The sequence below is a fragment of the Mustelus asterias genome, chromosome 4, assembly GCF_964213995.1.
Source record: "Mustelus asterias chromosome 4, sMusAst1.hap1.1, whole genome shotgun sequence".
NCBI lineage: Eukaryota > Metazoa > Chordata > Chondrichthyes > Carcharhiniformes > Triakidae > Mustelus > Mustelus asterias.
The window spans coordinates 29,762,849-29,786,794 of NC_135804.1; the positions used below are offsets into that span (position 1 = coordinate 29,762,849).

General features: G+C 42.0%; 1 protein-coding gene across 6 annotated transcripts in view; it reads right to left on the reverse strand.

Moving 5' to 3' along the window:
• Positions 1 to 23,946, reverse strand: part of banp (BTG3 associated nuclear protein) — a 186,278-nt gene that overhangs the window by 140,424 nt on the left and 21,908 nt on the right. For 5 of the 6 annotated variants that reach the window (XR_013497607.1, XM_078210746.1, XM_078210742.1 and 2 more), the window contains exon 2: positions 5,096 to 5,219. Coding sequence is in view for 5 of the 6 variants with exons in the window: in XM_078210746.1 (XP_078066872.1) it covers positions 5,096 to 5,165 (70 nt within the window). In the remaining variant the exon portion in view is untranslated. Of the gene's footprint in view, positions 1 to 5,095; positions 5,220 to 17,356; positions 17,529 to 23,946 lie in introns of all 6 variants that reach the window. The other variant, XM_078210743.1, reaches the window with a different exon arrangement.

Here is a 23,946-nt window from a genome sequence, read left to right on the forward strand (position 1 = left end):
TATATTTAATTTAGCCTTCCAAGGCACAAACAGCTCTTCAGGGTTCAAATACAATCTACTTATTTAATTCCACAGGTCACTGTCCTTTTTTTCAACCGTGACTTTTCCAGCTGTTTAACGGCACAGAAGACAATAAGCTAATCTCTTTACATCAATAATATATCTGGACTTCAAAGATCACAGATGCATCAACTTTTATGGTGGCAGGCACCACCTTTCCAGAACAAGCAACGCCTGTATCCTAGATATTTTCACAATTTCAAGAGAAACAACAAAACAGCTGTGTGATAAAGAAGGTTGGGTGAGGGGATAAATAAAATGAATTGGATGAATTATTGTATCAGGGCAAGAGTTTTCAGTATGTTTCCGGTCCAATGAGGAAGAAAGAACTGCTCGATCCAGTTCTAGGGAAAAAAATAGGTTAAGTCAATCAAGTGTCAGTAGCAGAAGATTTATAGTATTATTTATATTAGCTAAGGAAGAAGAAAAGGAGAAATCCAGAGTAAAACATATTTAATTTGAAAAGGACCAATTTCAGGGGGGGAGAGAATGGATCTCGTTTGAGCAAACTGGAATTGAAGGTTTGCAGTCAAAACAATCAGCTGTCTTTAAAGAGGAGGTGGTTGGCTAGTCGAGGTACATTCTCACAAGTGGGAAAGCCAGGACTAACCAAACCAGAGCTCCCTGGATGATGAAAGAGATAGAGAAACGAATCAGAAAAAGGGTGCATATGACAGATATTAGATTGGAAATACAAGTGAGAACCAGCCTGAATACATAAAGTTCAGAGAGGATGTGAAAAAATATTGAACAGAGTATAAGAAGACACTGGCAGTCAATAGAAAGGAGGACACAAAGGTCTTCTTTAGGCATATAAATAGTAAAAGTGTGGTAAAAAGAAAAAGTGGAGTTGATAAAGAACCAAAAAGGAGGCTTACACATGTAAACACAAACATGGCTGAGGTATCAAATGAATAATTTGCATGTGTCTTTATCATGGAAAATGGTGCTGCCAACTGAACCGCAAACTCAGCTTTTTATAGTTCAGATGTTTGAGAGGTCAGCTATTTTCCCATCATGCTTTGAAGAAGTCTTGCTGTTAGCCATGTGCTTACACCACAGAATCCTTACAGTGGAGAAGGAGACCATTTGGTCCATCAAGTCTGCACCGACTCTCCGAAAGAGCATCTCTGAAAGGCCCAACATCCCTGCCCTATCCCTATAACCCTGCACATTTACCATGGCTAATCCACCTAACCTACACATCTTTGGACACTAAGGAGCAATTTAGCAAGGGCCATCGACCGAACCTGCACATCTTTGGACTAAATTTGGTAGACTCATTTGGTGCATCCCCAATCACAAATAATAAAAATGAAATCCCTTTGTCCCAATCATGAGGGTAATCTTGGCTATAAGCTCTCACCTTGGTTTTCAAAGTCTATTGCCACCTCTCTAGTGCTCTCTGGGACTCTGGTGATAGGCTGATGATGTGGACTATCTGATCGCCAGACTATTCATGATTTCTTTAGTCCTGACATAAAATTTGACCCTTGGTCTGATCGGATTTCCTTTGATAAGCCATATCTTGTAAAGAATTTGGTTGACTTCTCTTCTACTCTCCAAGCGGTAATGGTTCTTAAGGATATGGCTTCAGAGAATCAGGTGGATATATCCACAATAGTTAGCAAATATTGATTCCCACTTCTTATTCTCAGTAATGGCCCTATGCAGTTGATTAAGACCCTTGTAAAAGGTTCTTCAAATGCTGATGTAGGGATCAAGGTGCTGGCTTGATAACTGATTATGGCTTCCCTATTACAGGACAGAGGTGACAGGTTCGACAAAAGGTGACTACATCCTTGTGTAGTTGGACCAATAAAACTGTCTTCAGATTTTGTCTTCTGTTTTCTTTATTCCGTGGTGTCCCCCTACTACAATCTTATGAGCTATCCTCAGAATCTCTTTCCTGTACTCGGAAATACAATTTGGCGTGCTTTTGCCCCATTGGTGCTCTGCACTAACATATGGCGATCGCCATTTTCTCATTAATGTGCTCTCCTCAGATGATTGTCTGTGTAGAGTTTGCACGTTCTCGACGGGTCTGTGTGGCTTTCCTCCGGGTGCTCCGGTTACCTCCCACAATCCAATGATGCGCAGGTTAGGTTGATTGGTCATGCTAAATTGCCCCTTAGTGTCAGGGAGATTAGCAGGGCAAATATGTGGGGTTACAGGGATAGGGCCTGGGTGGAATTGTTGTTAGCGCAGGCTCGATGGGCAAAATTACTTCCTCCTGCACTGCAGTGATTCTATGATGCTATGATTCTAACCTGATCTCATTGGCCTCACAACTCTTTTATTTTAGCTTATGAATGTCACTACGTAATCCAGAAAAAAAACTCAGAATGGTCTGTCTGTAATTTTTCTGTGGCTAGATTCTCTATTGGCTGTTCGACTGGCATAAACATCTGTGATCCCTGCTCTACCATTTCCCAGAATGAATTGAATGTCTGCAATGGGCAAGGTTTCTACCATGCCTATCACTACTTTCCCCTGTCTTCAAGCTACTCTTTAAGCTTATTTTTACGAAAGGAATTTATTTTGTTTCCCCATGAATGCTGCTGACCAAAACCTTCTCCTTCAATGTCCATTTTGGACAACAAATATCTTTATCCCACAACATTAGGGATTATGCCTGTATCACATAAACTTTTAATCTCTTTTCCCATTCTGTCCTGTCCATTGCACACAAAATCTTTAAGTACATCCACCACCTGCTACTCACCTTGCCTCTACAAGCTCTGCACACATTTTTGTCCCTAGTGTTTGCCCGTTCTCTTTGTGTACCAATCCGATTGGCTTCTCTTATTCTCCAGTGTCTAGATTCATTTTTCCCTGTTTAAGACTGATAACCTCAATTTCTCGAATGTTTAATCTCCAGCATAGTGAATTTGTGTGGCCCAGTTTATTACAGTGAAAACACCTCACCTTTTTCACCGTGGCGGTACGATGGCACAGTGGATAGCACTGCTGCCTCACATCGCCAGGGACCCGGGTTCGATTCCCAGCTTGGGTCACTGTCTGTGCGGAATCTACACGTTCTCCCCGTGTCTGTGTGGGTTTCCTCTGGGCGCTCTTGTTTCCTCCCACAGTCCACAGTGCAGGTTAGGTGGATTGGCTGTGCTAAATTACCCCTTATTGTTAGGGGGACCAGCTAGGGTAAATGCATGGGGTTATGGGGATAGGGCCTGGGTGGGATTGTGGTCGGTGCACACTCAATGGGCCGAATGGCCTCCTTCTGCACTGTAGGGATTCTATGATTCTATTTTCAGATCTCTCACCCCTCCTTAGAGTTTCCGACCACTCCCTCTTGCTGGCCTGTCTTTTCTTGTACCTTCCCAGTTTCTAGCTTTCTCCGATTTAGATGTGGGTCTAAAGGAAAGCTTTGGTCTATGAACCAACTCAGTCATCCGCAAGCTATAAGGCCTCCTTGGCAATTCTAACTTTCTGTTCCACAACATGAATTTCAATCATTGTAGGCAACAAATCTTTAAATTCCTCCAACAGAATTATTTCTCTTAGGGCTTCATAAATTTCTTCTATTTTTAGTGCTCACACCCACCTATCAAAATAACTTTGCTTAACCCTTTCAAATTCAATGCAAGTCTGTCCAAACTGTTTTCTTATAGCTCAAAACTTTTGTCTGTAAGCCTACAACCCCAGCTCATAAGCACCCAATATAGCTTTCTTCACCGTCTCATAGTCCCTAGACCTTTCCTCGGACAGAGATGCAGACTTCACTATCCCTACCTACAAGTTTAGTCTGTAAGAGTAGGGTCTAAATGTTTTGTGGCCATTTCATTCTGGAGCAGAATCGATGGGATGAATCGTCTATTCTGCTCCTATGTCTTATGGTCAGTCGCTTATTTCCCCAAAAGATATGACACACAGGATCCACTTCTCAGCCAGGTCTCAACATTGATGGAGCTTGCATTATTCATCCTATCATAATATTAAGTGCACTTGTATAGCATTGTGATTTAGGAAATTTAGAAAGTGACAAAACTGTGAAAGGGGATAGTATAAATGGAAATTAAATTATCAACCACAGTTAACAAGGGATAAACAATACAGTATAAAAACCAGGATGGCATTTTTTATTTGTTCAGAGGATGTGGACACCGCTGGCTAGGCCAGTATTTATTGCGCCCCCCCCCCCAAATGCCCTTGAGAAGATGGTGATGTGCTGCCTTCTATATAATGTTATTATTCTATTATTGTTTAGTTTATTTATTAGTGTCACAAGTAGGCTTACATTAACTCTGCAATTAAGTTACTGTGAAAATCTCCTTGTTGCCACACTCCAGTGCCTGTTCATATACGCCGAGGGAGAATTTAGCATGGCCAATGCACCTAACCAGCATGTCTTTCAGACTGTGGTAGGAAACTAGAGCACCCGGAGGAAACCCATGTGGACACAGGGAGAACGTGCAGATTCCACACAGACAGTGAGCCATGCCAGGAATCGAACCCGGATTCCTGGCGTTGTGAGGCAGCTACTGGTGCTAACCACTGTTCCACCGATTGGTCTGGAAACTGGATCAAGAGAAAATTATTTAAGGTTTGAGATCATAGTGTGAAAAATACACAGCTGGCTGCTTTTAGTTAATTCAGAATGCTGAATGGTTTAATCAAGAACATTTTGAAACCAATTTGCTTGGAAATCTTTAATTTGCACATTAGTGTCATAGTCAACTATCTTAATTATAGCATATTCAAATAACACCTGGATCGCGTTAATGAAATTGTTTTAAGAATCAAAGCTTCAAGGAACATACCTAATCTCAAAGTTTGATAATATTTCTTAGTTTTCTTGACTACTATCATAACTTTTCTTCAATAAAATTTATATTTTTCAATTTATTCATGGAATGTTAACCTTTTCATTCCTGCAAAATTTAACACTCTTAGAGATCACAGCAGGTGATGAAAATATGTTCTATGAAAAGATAATTTAGTACTTGAAGCATTTAAACCCCAATCCAGGATTATTTTTTGCATGTTTGGTTAAGATAAACATTATCCTATAGTTTACCTGCTTGATCTTCTGTTAGGTCATCAACTGCAATCTGAACCACATCTGTCAAATCGTGTTCTGACATCATCTAGTTACAACGCAGCATCAACCTCCACTCTCGAGACCCACTAAAGTCTGCAATCTGTAGCAGATTAAAAACAATGATAATTGTCAAATTAACATGAACATTGTCTAACCTTTATTTCTGAGACCAATTGTTGCATTTCAATTATAATACTTTTAATACATGTCTTCCACCATGAGCAATGCACTGCATCATCTGCTGGTCAGTCAGGCTGAAAGACCAGCACCAGCAGCAATGTTCAAAGTCAGCATTAATGCTTTTTATAAACATTCTCTTTGGCCAGTATCCCTAAAGAGCACAAAAATACTTCATGCTAAATATCTGTGTAATGAGACAGGAATAATTAATGATCTTGCAGTTAGGGATCCTCACGGAAGAAGTGATCACAGTATGGTTGAATTTAAAACACAGATGGAGTGTGAGAAGATAAAATCCAATACCAGTGTCTTGTGCTTAAACAAAGGAGATTACAAAGGGATGAGGGAAGCGTTGGCTAAGGTAGACTGGGAGCAAACACTTTATGGTGGGACCATTGAGGAACAGTGGAGGACTTTCAAAGCGATCTTTCACAGTGCTGAGCAAAAGTATATACCAGTGATAAGGAAGGACTGTAGAAAAAGAGATAATCAGCCATGGATATCTAAGGAAATAAAGGAGGGTATCAAATTGAAAGAAAACACATACAAACTAGAAAAGATTAGTGGGAACCTAGAGGATTGGGAAATCTTTAAAGGTCAACAGAAAGCCATGAAAAAAGCTATAAAGAAAAGTAAGATGGATGATGAAAGTAAAACTAGCTCGGAATACAAAAACAGATAGCAAAAGTTTCTACAAATATATAAAACAAAAAAGTGTGGTTGAAGTAAACATTGGTCCTTTAGAGGATTAGAAGAGGGATGTAATAACTGGAAATGAGAAAATGGCTGAGGCATTGAACAGGTATTTTATGTCGGTCTTCACAGTGGAAGATACAAATAACATGCCAAAAATTGGTGACAGGAAGGCTATGGCAGGTGAGGACCTTTAAACTATTATCGCAAAAGAGGTAGTGTTCGGCAAGTTAATGGGGCTAAAGGTAGACAAGTCTCCTGGTCCTGATGGAATGCATCCCAGGGTACTAAAAGAGATGGCGGGAGAAATAGCAAATGCACTGGTGGTAATTTACAAAAATTCGCTGGACTCTGGGGTGGTTCTCGCAGATTGGAAAACAGCAAATGTGATGACACTGTTTAAAAAAGGAGGTAGACAAAAGGCAGGTAACTATAGGCCGGTTAGCTTAGCTTCTGTGATAGGGAAAATGCTTGAATCTATCAAGGAAGAAATAGTGAGACATCTGGATATAAATTGTCCCACTAGTAAGACGCAGCATGGATTCATGAAGGGAAGGTCATGTTTGACTAATTTGGTGGAATTCTTTGAGAACATTACATGAGCAGAGGCCAATGGGGAACCTGTGGATGTGGTGTATCTGGGTTTCCAGAAGGCATTTGACAAGGTGCTGCACCAAAGACTGTTACATAAGATAAAGGTACATGGTGTTACAGGTAATGTATCAGCATGGATAGAGGATTGGTTAACTAATAGAAAGCAAAGAGTGGGTTAAATGGGTGTATTTCTGGTTGGCGATCAGTGACTAGTGGTGTGCCTCAGGGGTCAGTGTTGGGACCGCAGTTGTTCATGATTTACATAGATGATTTGGAGTTGGGGACCAAGTGTAATGTGTCAAAATTTGCAGATGACACTAACCTGAATGGCAAAGCAAAGTGTGCAGAGGATGCTGAAAGTCTGCAAAGAGATATAGATAGTTTAAGTGAGTGGGCAAGGGTCTGGCAGATGGAGTACAATATTGGTAAATGCGAGTCATCCATTTTGGTCGGAATAACAGCAAAATGGACTATTATTTAAATGGTAAACAATTGCAGCATGCTGCTGTGCAGAGGGACTGGATGTCCTTGTGCAAGAATCACAAGGAATTGGTTTGCAGCTGCAGCAGGTAATTAAGAAGGCAAATGGAACTTAGTCCTTCATTGCTAGAGGGATGGAGTTTAAAAACAGCGAGTTATGTTGCAGCTGTATAAGGTGCTGGTGAGGCCACACCTGGAGTACTGTGCACAGTTTAGGTCTCCTTACTTGAGAAAGGATATACTGGCACTGGAAGGGGTGCAGTGAAGATTCACTAGGTTGATTCCGGAGTTGATTTATGAGGAGAGACTGAGTAGACTGGGACTATACTTATTGGAATTCAGAAGAATGAGGGGCGATCTTATAGAAACATATAAGATTATGAAAGGAATAGATAAGATAGAAGCAGGGAAGTTGTTTCCACTGGCAGGTGAAACTAGAACTAGAGGGCATGGCCTCAAAATAAGGGGAAGCAGATTTAGGACTGAGTTGAGGAGAAACTTCTTCACACAAAGGGTTGTGAATCTGTGGAATTCCCTGCCCAATGAAGCAGTTGAGGCTACCTCATTGAATGTTTTTAAGGCAAGGATAGATAAATTTTTGAACGGTAAAGGAATAAAGGGTAAGTGAGTTGAGTCAATGAAAAGATCAGCCATGATCTTATTGAATGGCGGAGCAGGCTCGAGGGGCCAGATGGCCTACTCCTGCTCCTAATTCTTATGTTCTTATAAATACAACCCACTCACGTGACGAAGGAGCAGCGCTCCGAAAGCTAGTGGCATTTGCTACCAAATAAACCTGTTGGGACTTTAACCTGGTGTTGTTAGACTCCTTACTGTGTTTGCCCCAGTCCAACGCCAGCATCTCCACATTGTGACTATGTCACCCATTGAAATAGAGTAAAAGACTGCTGAGCAGGCTTTCTTTGGATTGCTTCTAAAGAGAAGTTTGCATTTTTGTCGTTACAGAGCACCTTTTTGAGTTGAGAGCATCTTGCAAATATTACGCCTGGAACATCTTGCAAATATTCACACTTATACCCCAGTTACGAAATTTTACAGAAATCTGCATTTTGCAAAGCTACAATTTCTTGGTTTCCGAAATCACGATATAATACAAATCACCAAATATTATGACAGGTTGAACTGGTGCATTAATGTTGAGACTAGGATGAGAAATGGATTCCGTGTAACGTATGTTTCTAGGCAAAAGGCAAATGCTCAAAAGAGGGAGTATTTATAGTTCTCTAAAAATCTGCATTGACTTGTTCAACCACGTCTTTAATTGATGAAAGGGCGTAATCCTTCACTGCACTTGATATAGTAAGAATTGCAAATGCTGGGGTAGCTTCATTCGTATTGCTCCTCACCATCATAAAGTCATGAAGGAATTTTCAGTTTTGTTAAGTTGCTGTTTGGCCAGATATTGCCAGCTAATCTGGCCAAACAGTGACTTGACTCACTTTTCAAATGAAAGGGAGGGACTTGATTCACAGTTTGACTACGAAAGCCTTACTATTGGAGGTGTGTCCTTACCACAAGTTTAAAGTTTATTTATTAGTGTCAAAAGTAGGCTTACAATAACACTGCAATGAAGTTAGTGTGAAAATCCCCTAGTCGCCACACTCCAGGGCCTATTCGGGTACACTGAGGGAGAATTTAGCATGTCCAATGCACCTGACCAGCGTGTCGTTCAGACTGTTGGAGGAAACCGGAGCACCCAGAGGAAACCCACGCAGACACAGGAGAACATACAGACTTCCCAGACACTGACACAAGCTGGGAATTGAATCCAGGTCCCTGACGCTGTGAGGCAGCAGTGCTAACCACTGTGCCATCGTGCCGCCCTAAGCAAGTACAGTCCCCATATTGATATCTTGCAAAAATAGAGTTAGCCGATGGAATTGAATATTGTGTACAATTTAGTTTTTCATGTCATATTGACATAAGTTACATTAAATCTAAAATCTATGCAAAATTTAAAGATAATGATATTATGTTACTGCATTTACAAAGCTCAGTTTACAGAACATTTCCAGCAACGGTTCATCTTCCATATCCATTACCCCGGAGACCCCCAGTGGTCAATCCTTGATTCCATTCTTTCCATTATCTTTAAGTTACTCCCTTGGTGGCATTATCCAGAGACAGAGAATCTGGTTCCATATGTATGCCGCAAACATGCAACTCCATCACTACATCATCTCTCGTAACCCTTCCAGTTCCTGTTCTCAGAGCAGCTTATCCAACATGCAGTTTTGAAAGAGGCACAATTCCCTCCGGTTGACAATGGGAAGGCCAAAGCAATCATTTTGGCCACTCTATCAACGACATTCCTTGCTACCAATTCCATACCCCTCCCCAGTTATTATCTCAGACTAAATCAGACTTTGCAACCTCAGCATCCTATTTAACCTGAAGTTTAGTATAACATTGAATGTACCCTTATCTCAGTCTATCTGCTGAAACATTCAGCCACTACCATGCCCCATTCAAAACGCTGCTGCATGTGTCATATCCTGAACAAAATCTCACTCACGCAGCACTTGCCCTCATTAACCTACATTAGCAATTCCCAGAGTGTTTCGAATTTAAACTCTCAACCTTATTTATCTCTACCCTACTCTTAGTCCTTAAAAAAACTCAAACTCTGAATCCTTCCTCCCCTTAAGTTACTATATGTTGTCTCCAACCACCTAGATCCTACATAATGGAATTGTCTCCATAATGTGAGAATGGATTTTTAATGGAGAATATTGTGCTATTTTGTAAAGAAGGATATGTGTGTGTGTAAATGTGTGTGCGTGTAAATTATTTAATTAAGCTGGAAAAAGATTAGTGATTAAACTTTCCTGGTCAAGTGGTTTATAAGTAAATAAGCTAAGTTTAGAAATGTGCATTAGGAGAAACATAGGGATCTGTTGTTTTCAGCTGTAAGTTTCAAAGCAAAGTAAAATGCTTTTATAGCTTGCAAAGATTTCGTAAGTGAACAAGGTTATTCAATTGTATTTGACCTGACAGTAGAGGCCATAAAAAAACATGAAAGATTTTTATATTTTGGTGAAAGCTAAGTTCAAAGAAGTGTTGCGGACAATGGAATCATAGATGAAAGGTAAAAACAATATTTAAGGAAAGATGTTGAGATCTTGGATGTTGGCTGTCTGAGGGAGACTTGCAAGAAACAGCTCTTGGAAAAGAGGTTCAGTTTGAATCAACCATCCAATCAAGCCAGTAAAGTCTTGTTCTGATGTCTTAGTTTTCCACAGTAGAGCAGGAGATTTGAGAGATTGTGAGGCATTCCTTATTGCTTTGACTTAGCGTAATATCACTGGATTTTTGTAGTTAAACATCTGTAAGGGATTGTTTCCTGGAGGATGTTTACTTGCGGTCTGAATAAGTAGGGGCAATTTTTGGAGTCAAATTTTAACTGTGTAACTGTAATCTTATATGCTTACTTTTTATTTTCTTTTTGGTGATTAGTCTTCTAATTTTAATAACCCAGGAGTGTTACTAGATTTTGTGCTTTTCGGAATACATGAAAAAGGGTATGGCCCAGTAAGCCAAGTTTCCTTTTGGAATTTGGTTTGCTCAGTAATTAATATCCGTTGTGGTCATAACACACTAAACCCTTCTGACTCAACACCTTCCTTTCCTTCATGGTAACCTAGCTCTTTGGTCATGCCTTATATTTCCTTATTAATCTTGCTATCCATTTTTAAATAGGTCTCTGTGAAGAATCCTTATTTATTCATAAATTAAATTTTGCAAAATTACTGTATCAGAAAGCAAGTGAGAACTATAGGATCCCTATGTTCCCTAACAATTCAAAAAAGGCACAAGCCTTTTGTTCCTTTTGTTTGCAGAGAACTGGGCCCTGCGTATGAATGTATGCCGATTGTAGTAAGCATAAGTGAGCTATGTTATGAGATTGACTGATTATTTTAAATTGTTAGTGTAACCAGTCTAGACTGATTGTAGTAGTCTAGGCCGATTGTAGTAAGCACCAGTTTAGACTGGTTACACTAACAAACAACTTAAAATAATCAGTCAATCTCATAACATAGCTCACTTATGCTTACTACAATCGGCATACATTCATACGCAGTTCAGTGAACAGGCTATCTCAAATTATCCTGGAAAAGCAAGGAATCTCAAAAATATAAAGAGGTTAAGGAAGCTGCTTCACAATATTGCTATGTAGTGACTAAACAAATGGCATTTTCCATCAACGGGATGCTGCCATCAGTCCAAAAAGACACACAATTGAGCAATGGCATGCGTGAATTTCAGTGCCGATGCAATGCCAGATCTTTATGCCAACGCAATGCCAGATCCTTAGACATATTCCCAGCAATTGGCTGATCAAATCCAACGGAATGTTCCTTCAGGCAAAGTAAAGATCCTACTCAACCAGCCCTTGCTTACAAAACTCAAAACAAAACATCTGTTGCTGGATTTGATTCTATAATTGAACAACACTTGCTCAACAATCCTGATTGCACTAACAGCTGTATTAACAAACAATTTAAGATAATCAATTGAGTTTGAAACATGGTTCATTTAGACTTGCTAGAAGCAACATACATTCATACACAGGGATTTGTTCTCTGCAAATAAGAGAAATATGTTCAAGCCTTGTGCCTTTAAATTACCAAGAAGCTTAGGGTGTACATGGTTCCCCACTGTTTCCTCCATGGCAATGCCTCAGCGAATCAGAGTTGAATTGCCAATCAGCACCTTTTTTTTCCTGTAATATAAATTGTGACCATCTGAAATTTGGCATTTTTGCATTTGCCCTTGTGTCACTCTTTTCAATAAATTGTTCACTTAACTGCAGTTAAATGAGAAGTGGATGCAGATGGCAAAAAATAGAGACAAAACAGGGCATTATGGACAGCGTGATGTCAGCAGTTGGGCAAATGGTAGAGTCCATTATGAAAGGTTCAACAGCAGAGCGCTTGGAATCCAGTGGCAGGATCAGACAAAGTCAGCATGGATTTATGAAAGAGCTAATGCTTGTCAAATCTCCTGGAGTGAACGAGGGGGAGCCAGTGGATACGGTTTGTTTGGACTTTCAGAAGGATTTCAACAAGGTCCCACATGAGAGATTAGTAGGACTGGCATATGTGGAGAGATTGAGTCAGTTAGAATTATATCTGCTGGTGTTTAGAAGAATGAGGGCAATCTCATGGAAACCTATAAAATTCTAACAGGACTAGACAGAGTATATGCAGGATGTTTCCAATGGCAGGGGAGTCCAGATCTAGGGGTCACAGTCTAAGGATATAGGGTAGACTATTTCTCCATGAGGAGAAATTTCTTCACTCAGAGTGGTGAGCCTGTGAAAGCAGTTGAGGCCAAAACATTGTATATTTTCAATGAGTTGGATATAGCTCTTGGGGCTATAGGGATCAAATGATATGCGATGAAAGAGGGAATAGGTTACTGATTGGATGATCAGCCATGATCATCTTGAATGGTGGAGCAGACTCAGAGGCCTCCTGCTCCTATTCTCTATGTTTCTATGTAAATGAAGTTATTTTTAAAAGGACATTTAAAAAATTAAAAATCCCTATGAAAAGGAAAATATATCTTCAGAAAAAACATTAGTTAAACGTGAACTTAATTAACTTACCAACTGACACAAGAAGCACTATAGAGTTATAGACCAATATTCATTAATATGGTGAACAATTCAAGAAGCAGTTAAGGATGACAAAGTAGGATAGTAAAACGCTAGGATGAATCTAGATGGTAGCAGAACAAATTCAGGACTATTTGTTTTTAACTATCAAAAGATTAGAACTGTTCCTTGCTCAGCAAGCAGCCCGAACACCCAATAGTTTTCATGAAGATAATTGGATGTGGTGCTGGGCAACTAAAAGGGGTCAAGATTGAAAATCCAGCAGGGCCCAATGATCCCAGCATGGTTAAAGGTCAGAAATCTTCTGTGATGCGTGGATGGATATTTTCAACAGCTGCAAATTGGCACAGAGAGAGATGATTTATTCAAAGCCAGGATTGGTCGAGGACTGGGCACTATACAACACACAACAAAAACAGGAATCTCAGACTAGTGTTTTAAACTTAAATAAGGGCACTTACGAGGACATGAGACAGAGCTGGCTAAGGTGAACTGGGAAATTAGGTTATGGAAGAGGTGCAGTGGCAGATAATTATGGAGATATTTCAGAATTATCAAAAAAGATACATGCCAGTGAGAAAGAAAGACTTCTTTTCATTAATATGGTGAACAATTCAAGCAGTTAAGGATGACAAAGTAGGATAGTAAAACGCTAGAATGAATCTAAAGCCTAAGGGAAGGACACACCATCAGTGGCAAACTAAGATGTTAAAGATAGTACCAAATTGAAAGAAAAAGTGTATAATTTCACAAAGATGAGTGGCAGGTCAGAAGATTGGACAGAATATAAAGAACAGCAAAGAATGACTAAAAGATTTATGAAGCGGCACAGTAGCACAGTGGTTAGCACTGCTGCTTCACAGCTCCAGGGTCCTGGGTTCGATTCCCGGCTCGGGTCACTGTCTGTGTGGAGTTTGCACATTCTCCTCGTGTCTGCGTGGGTTTCCTCCGGGTGCTCCGGTTTCCTCCCACAGTCCAAAGATGTGCGGGTTAGGTTGATTGGCCAGGTTAAAAATTGCCCCTTATAGAGTCCTGAGATGTAGAAAGTTCCCGAGGTTGTAGAAAGGTCCCATCAGATTGGAAAAAAAATTAACGTGACTTTATTAAAGAAAGACGGGAGACAGAAACAGAAAACTACAGACAATTTGGCTTAACATCTGTCATAGGAAAATTGCTAAAATCTACAATTAAGGAGTTTATAGCAGGAAGTTAGAAAATCTCAATGCAATCAGGCAGTCAACATGGAAAGTTTGAGGAAATAACAATCAATATGAACATATTTTATTCATTTACAGGATGTGGATGTCACTGGCGAGGCCAGCATTTGTAGGCCACCCCTAATTGCCCTTCAGAAGGTGACAGTGAGCTGCCTTCTTGAACCGCTGCAATCCCCGAGATGTAGGTACAGCCACAGTGCTGTAAGGGAAGAAATTCAAGGATTTTCACCAAGCGGGAGTGAAGTGATGCATTTTCAAATCAGAATGGCAAGCGACTTCGAGGGGAACCTCCAGGTGATGTTGTTCCCAAGTATCTGCTACTCTTGTCCTAGATGGTAGTGGTCGTGGGTTTGGAAGGTGCTGTCTAAGGAACCTTGATGAGTTCTTGCAGTGCATCTTGTAGATGGTACACAGGGCTGCCACTGTTTGTTAGTGGTGGAGGGATTGAATGTTTGTGGAAGAGGTAACAATCAAGCAGACTGCTTTGAATTGGATGGTGTCGTGCTTGAGTGCTGCTGGTGCAAGTGGAGAGTATTCCAGTACACTCCTGACTTGAGCCTTGTAGATTGTGGACAGACTTTGCGGGGGGGTCATGAGATGAGTTACTAGTTCCAGGATTCCTAGCCTGCTCTGGTAGTCACAGTATTTATATGATTAGTCCAGTTCAGTTTCTGGTCAATGGTAACCCCCATGATGTTGATAATGAGGGATTCAGCAATGGTAATGCCATTGAATGTCATGGGCTAATGGCAAGATTCTCTCTTATTGGAGATGGTCATTGCCTGGTACTTGTGTGGTACAATGTCACTTATCACATGTCAGCCAATGCCTGGATATTGCCCAGGTTTTTCTGCATTTGGACATGAACTGCTTCAGTATCTGAGGAGTCGCAATTAGTGCTAAACACTGCACAGTCATCAGCGAACATCCCCACTTCTGACCTTATGATGGAAGGAAGACCACTGGTGAAACAGTTGGATGGTTGGGCCTCAGACACTAACCTGATGAACTCCTGGGGTTATGTCCTGGAACTGAGATGATTGATATCCAACCACCACACCCATCTTCCTTTGTACCATGAAGGGTTTGCCCCGACTCCCATTGACTTCAATTTTGCTAAGTGTTCCTGATGCCATATTCAGTTAGATGCTGCCTTGATGTCAAAAGCAGTCACTCCCACCTCACCTCTGACATTCAGTTCTTATGTCCATGTTTAAAACAAGGTTGTAATGAGGTCAGGAGCCAAGTAAGCCTGACGGAAACCAAACTGACCATCCGTGAGCAGGTTGTTGCAGAGTAAGTGCCGCTTGATTGTGCTGTTGCTGACCACTTCCATCACTTTGCAGATAATCGAAAGTACGCTGATGGGGTGGTAACTGGCTGAGTCAGGTTTATCCTGTTTCTTGTGTACAGTGCATACCTGGGCAATTTTCCACATTGCCGGTTAGATCCCAGTGTTGTAGCTGTACTGGAACAGCTTGGCTAATGGTATGGCAAGTTCTGGAGCACAGGTCGACAGGACAATTGCCAGAATATTGTCATAGCCTTTGCAGTATCCAGTGCCTTCAGCCTTTCCTTGATATTAAATGGAGTGGATCAAATTGGTTGAAGACTGGCATCTGTGATGTTGGGGTAACCCTAAAGGAGGCCAAGACAGATCATCCGCTTGGCACTTTTGGCTGAGGATTGTAACAAATGCTTCAGCCTTATCTTTTGTGCTCATCCATCATTAAGGATGGGCATATTTGTGGAGTCTCCTACTCGAGTGAGTTGTTTAATTGACCACCACCATTCACTTGCCCCCCTCAGTGCTTCCTCCAAGTGGTGTTCAGCATGGAGGAGTGCTGATTCATCAGCTGGGAGTGGATGGTACATGGCAATCAGCAGCAGATTACGACTGGGGCCAGAATGGATTTTGAGGACTCCGAGGGCAAATCCCTCCCAACTGTGCCACCACCTCTGCTGTCCTCCCAGTAGGATATACCCAGTCTGGGACATTATCTTTCTCAGACGGTTGCTTGACTAGTCCATGAGTCAGCTCTCCCACTTTTGGCACAAGCCCCAGGAGAACTCTGCAGGATCGACAGGCTAGGTTTGCTACTGCCGCTTCCGGTGCCTAGGCCGATTGCAGGTGTCTTGTCCGGTTTCATTCTTTTTGTATACAACGGAGTGGCTTTCTGGGGCATTTAAGAGTAAGAGTTTTAACAACACCAGGTTAAAGTCCAACAGGTGTATTTGGTAGCAATGCCATTAGCTTTCGGAGCCCTGCTCCTTCATCAGATGAGCAGGGCTCCGAAAGCTAATGGCATTTGCTACCAAATAAACCTGTTGGACTTTAACCTGGTGTTGTTAAAACTCTTACTGTGTTTACCCCAGTCCAACGCCGGCATCTCCACAGCATTTAAGAGTCACATGTCACCAGACAAGATAAGGATGGCAGTGTCCTATTACGATAACCGTTTCATGGTGAGATTCGAACCCAGGTCTCTAAAACCCTGGGTTTCTGGATTACTAGTCGAGCAATAATACCACTGCGCTACCACCTTCCCAGGGAACTTGTGGATATGCTGTACTTAGAATTCCAGAAGATATTTTGCAAGATGCCACAAAGGTTACAACATAAAATAAGAACTGGGCGGGAAATGTGCTATACATAGTGCCAAAGTGATGGGAGTAAATAAAAATTTTGCTTAAATTTTCACAAAACAGGTGTGCATCATAGAACCACCAGGAATAGATATATAACTTATAGTTGTAATTGTTATAGAAAATTGGAATGACATTATTCAAATTTAAGGTACACACATCACAGGATTAAATCATTTGTGGATTAAAGGATTCTAAGGGAAGCTATTAAAGACATAATGGAGATTTAGAAAGTATTATTCCAAAGTTCTCTGTAAAAGCAAATGATAAACATGACAACCTACTTCAAGAAAGGAAGCAGGAAATAATAAGCCAGACTAATTATTTTTAGAAAGCAGGTAATGCTTGACCAATCTTACAGAATGGTTTAAATAAATGATAAAATAATGAAAATGCAGTAAAGATGTTTTTATGGATTTTTTAAACAAAACTAAGGTACCACACTAAACTAAGGGGGACATGGTCAAATGAATATAGAGAGGGGTGGAGCATAAAACTAAAGACTAAAGATAAATGTAAGTTTTTCAGACAGGCAAAATCTGATGAGAGGTATGATATGGGAATCTCTTATGGTGGCTCTTATTTACCATTCGTGTATATGATATATGTATAAACAATCTAAGTTGAGTATGAGAATAAAAATCTCAATGACATTGAATCATCAGCATATGGAGGCTAAAGTGAATGTCTATTAGAGGCTATAAAGTGTAATAAGTCGACTGTTTTAAAATGAATGCTTGAATAATCACAAATCGACCTGTTATTGGGGTGGAGAGGTTGACCTACCATTAAGATATGGATAGGCAACTAAATATTAGTCCAGAGGCAAAACATCCAATTATGCTGTGCAGTGAAAAATGTAGATTCATGCCTGCCGTTCTTCATAATGGTTTTATCCCCTTAGTTAGTCTGCCAGGAAGTACTGGTGGAGACAAGACATGTCCCCAAGAAGACAGGCCTAAAAACAGGAACAAAGTAATTAGAAAAAAAGGATAATAAAATGAAAGTTTGGTTTGATCACAAATAACTCACAAAAAGACAAAATCAACAATTTAAAATTTATTGTTAGTTTTGCAATGTCAACAATAATTCACAGAACACTCTTGGAAGTGGACACTGAAACAAAACTGCAAAGTATTCTTTCAAGAGTGAGGAGGTCCTAAAGAGTGAGTACAAAGAGCTTGGAAGGAAGTTAAAAAGCAGGACCCCAAGGGTAGTATTCTCAGGATTGCTACCTGAGCCACATGCCAGTGAGGGCAGGAGTAGGATACTTGGGCAGATGAACACGTGGCTGAGGAACTGGTGCAGGGGGCAGGGTTTCCAATTCTTGGATCATTGGGACCTCTTCTGGGGCAGGTGGGACCTGTACAAGAGAGACGGGTTACACCTAAACTACAAGGGGACCAATATACTTGCAGGGAGATTTGCTAGTGTTATTGGGGAGCGTTTAAACTAGATTTGCAGGGGGATGGGAACCAGAGTGCCAGAGCAGATAGTGGAGCAGGGGTAAAAAGACAGGTTAGTTCAAGCAAAATCACAAATGGAAGGGTTGAGTGTGGTGGAAATAATCTTTTGAGGTGTGTCTATTTCAATGCCAGGAGTATTGTGGGGAAGGCAGATGAGCTGAAGGCGTGGATCGACACATGGAAATATGACATTATAGCCATTAGTGAAACTTGGCTACAGGAGGGGCAGGACTGGCAGCTCAATGTTCCAGGGTTCCAATGTTTCAGGCGGGGTAGAGGCAGAGGGATAAAAGGTGGGGGGGGTGGCATTGTTGGTCAGGGAAAATGTTACAGCGGTACTCAGGCAGGATAGATTAGGGAGCTTGTCTACAGAGGCCCTATGGGTGGAGCTGAGAAACAGGAAAGGTATGACCACATTAATGGGGTTGTATTATAGACCACCCAATAGTCAGCGAGAATTGGAGGAGCAAATCAACGGAGAGATAGCTGACAACTGCAAGAAACACAAATTTGTGATAGTAGGGGATTTTAATTTTACACATATAGATTGGGACTCGCATACTGTTAAAGGTTTAGACGGGGTAGAGTTTGTAAAACGTGTTCAGGAGAATCTTCTACATCAGGATGTAGAGGTGCCAACTAGAGAGGATGCGATATTGGATCTCCTATTGGGAAATGAGTTAGGGCAGGTGATGGATGTGAGTGTGAGGGAACACTTTGGATCCAGTGATCATAATGCCATTAGTTTCAACCTGATCGTGGATAAGGATAGATCTGGTCCTCGGGTTGAAGTTCTGAACTGGAAAAAGGCCAAATTTGATTAAATGAGAAGGGATCTGGGAAGTGTGGATTGGCACAGGCTGTTCTCTGGTAAGGATGTAAATGGAAAGTGGGAAGCCTTCAAAGGAGAAATTTTGAGAGTGGAGTTTGTATGTTCCTGTCAGGATTAAAGGCAAAGTAAATAGGAATAAGGAACCTTGGTTCTCAAGGGAGATTGTAACACTGATTAAGAGGAAGAGAGAGTTGTATGAAATGTACAGGCAGCAAGGAACACATCAGATGCTCGAGGAGTATAAAAAGTGCAAGAAGCTACTTAAGAGGGAAATCAGGAGGGCTAAAAGAAGACATGAGGTTGCTTTGGAAGACAAAGTGAAGGAAAATCCAAAGAGCTTCTATAGGTATGTGAGGAGCAAAAGGATAGTGAGGGATAAAATTGGTCTTCTTGAAGACCAGAGTGGTAGACTGTGTATGGAATCAAAAGAGATGGGGGAGATACTAAATGGTTGTTTTGCATCCGTATTTATTGAGGAAACGGGCATGGAGTCTACGGAAATAGGGAAAACAGGTAGGGAGGTCATGGGACCTTTACAGATTAAAGGGGAGGAGGTGCTCGCTGTCTTGAGGCAAATCAGAGTGGATAAATCCCCAGGACCGGACAGGGTATTCCCACAGACCTTGAGGGAAGCTAGTGTTGAACTTGCAGGGGCCCTGGCAGACATATTTAAAATGTCAGTATTCACGGGGGAGGTGCTGGATGATTGGAGGGTGGCTCATGTTGTTCCGTTGTTTAAAAAAGGTTCCAAAAGAAATCCGGGAAATTATAGGCCAATAAGTTTGACGTCGGTGGTGGGCAAGTTATTGGAAGGTGTGATAAGGGATAGGATCTACAAATATTTGGATAGACAGGGACTTATTAGGGAAAGTCAACATGGCTTTGTGCGTGGTAGGTCATGTTTGACCAATCTATTAGAGTTTTTCAAGGAGGTTACCAGGAAAGTGGATGAAGGGAAGGCGGTGGATGTTGTCTACCTGGATTTCAGCAAGGCCTTTGACAAGGTCCCTCATGGGAGGTTAGTTAGGAAGGTTCAGTCGCTGGGTATACATGGGGAGGTAGTAAATTGGATTTGACATTGGCTCAATGGAAGAAGCCAGAGAGTGGTTGTGGAGGATTGCTTCTCTGAGTGGAAGCCTGTGACTAGTGGTGTGCCGCAGGGATCGGTGTTGGGTCCACTGTTGTTTGTCATCTATATCAATGATCTGGATGATAATGTGGTAAATTGGATCAGCAAGTTTGCTGATGATACAAAGATTGGAGGTGTAGTGGACAGTGAGGAAGGTTTTCAAAGCTTGCAGAGGGATTTGGACCAACTAGAAAAATGGGCTGAAAAATGGCAAATGGAATTTAACGCAGACAAGTGTGAGGTATTGCACATTGGAAGGACAAACCAAAGTAGAACGTACAGGGTAAATGGTAGGACTCTGAAGAGTGTAGTTGAACAGAGGGATCTGGGAATACAGGTCCAGAATTCCCTAAAAGTGACGTCACAGGTGGATAAGGTCGTAAAGAGTGCCTTTGGTACATTGGCCTTTATAAATCGGAGTATCGAGTATAAAAGTTGGAGTGTTATGGTAAGGTTATATAAGGCATTGGTGAGGCCGAATTTGGAGTATTGTGTACAGTTTTGGTCACCTAGTTACAGGAAGGATGTAAATAAGGTTGAAAGAGTGCAGAGAAGGTTCACAAGGATGTTGCCGGGACTTGAGAAGCTGAGTTACAGAGAGAGATTGAATAGGTTGGGACTTTATTCCCTGGAGCACAGAAGATTGAGGGGAGGTTTGATAAGAGGTGTATAAGATTTTGATGGGGATAGATAGAGTGAATGCAAGCAGGCTTTTTCCGCTGAGGCTAGGGGAGAAAAAAACCAGAGGGCATGGGTTAAGGGTGAAAAGAGAAAAGTTTAAAGGGAATATTAAGGGGGGCTTCTTCACGCAGAGAGTGGTGGGAGTGTGGAATGAGCTGCCGGATAAAGTGGTAAATGCGGGGTCACTTTTAACATTTAAGAAAAACTTGGACGGGTTCATGGATGAGAGGGGTGTGGAGGGATATGGTCCAAGTGCAGGTCAGTGGGACTAGGCAAAAAATGGTTCGGCACAGACAAGAAGGGCCGAAAGGCCTGTTTCTGAGCTGTAATTTTCTATGATTTTCTATGGTTCTAAATATCAGTATTTCAAATGATTTAGAGGCATAATAATCAACAGGACTTCTTTTTTTTAAATTTAAATCATTATTCAGAATATTTTTCTAGTTTTAGTCGATTTTCAAAATATTATTGTTTGAATTGGGTTCTGGCTGTCATCATAGAAATCATAGAATCCTACAGTGCAGAAGGAGGCCATTCGGCCCATCGAGTCTGCACCAACCACGATCCCACCCCATGCTCTCTCCCCTTAATCCCACATATTTACCCTGCTAATCCCCCTGTCACTAGGGTCAATTTAGCATGGCCAATCAACCTAACCCGCACATCTTTGGACTGTGGGAGGAAACCGGAGCACCCGAAGGAAAGCCACGCAGACACGGGGAGAATGTGCAAACTCCACACAGACAGTGACCCGAGCCCGGAATTGGACCCGGGTCCCTGGCGCTGTGAGGCAGTAGTGCTAACACTGTGCCATCGTGCCGGCCACTGGAGGGTACTCATTAGGAAGGGTTACCGATGGTCAACTTTTATTTTTCAACTTCAATTAGGTCAGATGTCCACTCTGCCTGTCCATGCTGTCAATCAGAAGGCCTTTTCAGATACAAATGATATTAAAAGCCAGCCAGTTAAATGAATCTGCTCATTGACCGGAAAGCCAAAATATCCAGTCGGGTATTTGCTACTGAAAAGCAGCCAGCAGTCCCAGGAATGGGTTTAGTTTTCAAAGATAAGCAATGGTACCCTGTGCATGTGAAACTGATGTGGAGATGCCGGCGTTGGACTGGGGTAAACACAGTAAGAAGTCTGACAACACCAGGTTAAAGTCCAACAGGTTTATTTGGCAGCAAAAGCCACCAGCTTTCGGAGCGCTCGCTGCTCCTTCGTCAGGTGAGTGGGAGTTCTATTCACAAACAGGGCAAATAAAGACACAAACTCAATTTACAAAATAATGGTTGGAATGAGAGTCTTTACAGGTAATCAAGTCTTAAAGGTACAGACAATGTGAGTGGAGAGGGCGTTAAGCACAGGTTAAAGAGATGTGTATTGTCTCCAGACAGGACAGTTAGTGAGATTTTACAAGCCCAGGCAAGTCATGGGGGTTACAGATAGTGTGACATGAACCCAAGATCCCGGTTGAGGCCGTCCTCATGTGTGCGGATCTTGGCTATCAGTCTCTGCTCAGCGACTCTGCGCTGTCGTGTGTCGTGAAGGCCGCCTTGGAGAACGCTTACCCGAAGATCAGAGGCTGAATGCCCGTGACCGCTGAAGTGTTCCCCAACAGGAAGGGAACACTCTTGCCTGGTGATTGTTGAGCGATGTTCATTCATCCGCTGTCATAGCGTCTGCATGGTCTCCCCAATGTACCATGCCTCGGGGCATCCTTTCCTGCAGCGTATCAGGTAGACAACGTTGGCAGAGTTGCAAGAGTATGTACCGTGTACCTGGTGAATGGTTTTCTCACGTGAGATGATGGCATCCATGTCGAAGATCCGGCACACCTTGCAGAGGTTGCTGTGGCAGGGTTGTGTGGTGTCGTGGTCACTGTTCTCCTGAAGGCTGGGTAGTTTGCTGCGGACAATGGTCTGTTTGAAGTTGTGCGGTTGTTTGAAGGCGAGAAGTGGGAGTATGGGGATGGCCTTGGCGAGATGTTCGTCTTCATCAATGACATGTTGAAGGCTCCGGAGAAGATGTCGTAGCTTCTCCGCTCCGGGGAAGTACTGGACGACGAAAGGTACTCTGTCCGCCGTCTCCCGCGTTTGTCTTCTGAGGAGGTCGGTGCGGTTTTTCGCTGTGGCGCATCGGAACTGTCGATCGATGAGTCGAGCGCCATATCCTGTTCTTATGAGGGCATCTTTCAGCATCTGGAGGTGTCTGTTGCGATCCTCCTCATCTGAGCAGATCCTGTGTATACAGAGGACTTGTCCATTGGGGATGGCTTCTTTAACGTGTTTAGGGTGGAAGCTGGAGAAGTGGAGCATCGTGACGTTATCCGTGGGCTTCCGGTACAGTGAAGAGCTGAGGTGACTGTCCTTGATGGAGTTGCGCATGTCCAAGAATGCAACCGATTCCAGAGAGTAGTCCATGGTGAGTCTGATGGTGGGATGGAACTTGTTGATGTCATCAAATAGTTGTTTCAATGATTGTTCACCATGAGTCCAAAGGAAGAAAATGTCATCGATGTATCTAGTGTATACCATCAGTTGAAGGTCCTATGCGGTGAAGAGGTCTTGTTCAAACCTGTGCATGAAGATGTTGGCATATTGAGGAGCGAATTTGGTCCCCATGGCTGTTCCGTGTGTCTGGATGAAGAACTGGTTGTTGAAGGTGAAGACATTGTGGTCCAGGATGAAGCAGATGAGTTGTAAAATTGCATCTGGAGACTGGCAGTTGTCGGCGTTGAGTACTGAGGCAGTTGCACCAACGCCATCGTCTGATAGCAAAGTTCCGCACACGTGAGGACAGCCTCAACTGGGATCTTGGGTTCATGTCACACTATCTGTAACCCCCATGACTTGCCTGGGCTTGCAAAATCTCACTAACTATCCTGTCTGGAGACAATACACATCCCTTTAACCTGTGCTTAACGCTCTCTCCACTCACATTGTCTGTACCTTTGAGACTTGATTACCTGTAAAGACTCGCATTCCAACCATTATTTTGTAAATTGAGTTTGTGTCTTTATATGCCCTGTTTGTGAATAGAACTCCCATTCACCTGACGAAGGAGCAGCAAGCGCTCTGAAAGCTAGTGGCTTTTGCTACCAAATAAACCTGTTGGACTTTAACCTGGTGTTGTCAGACTTCTTACCATGAGAAACCGCTCAGACTGTCAGGAAATTTCCACAATACATCAGAGTTTGTCAAAGAGTACAATACTACTTTGTCTATAGTTCTCAGGCATAGCATAGGCATTCTGCAATCAGCTGTAC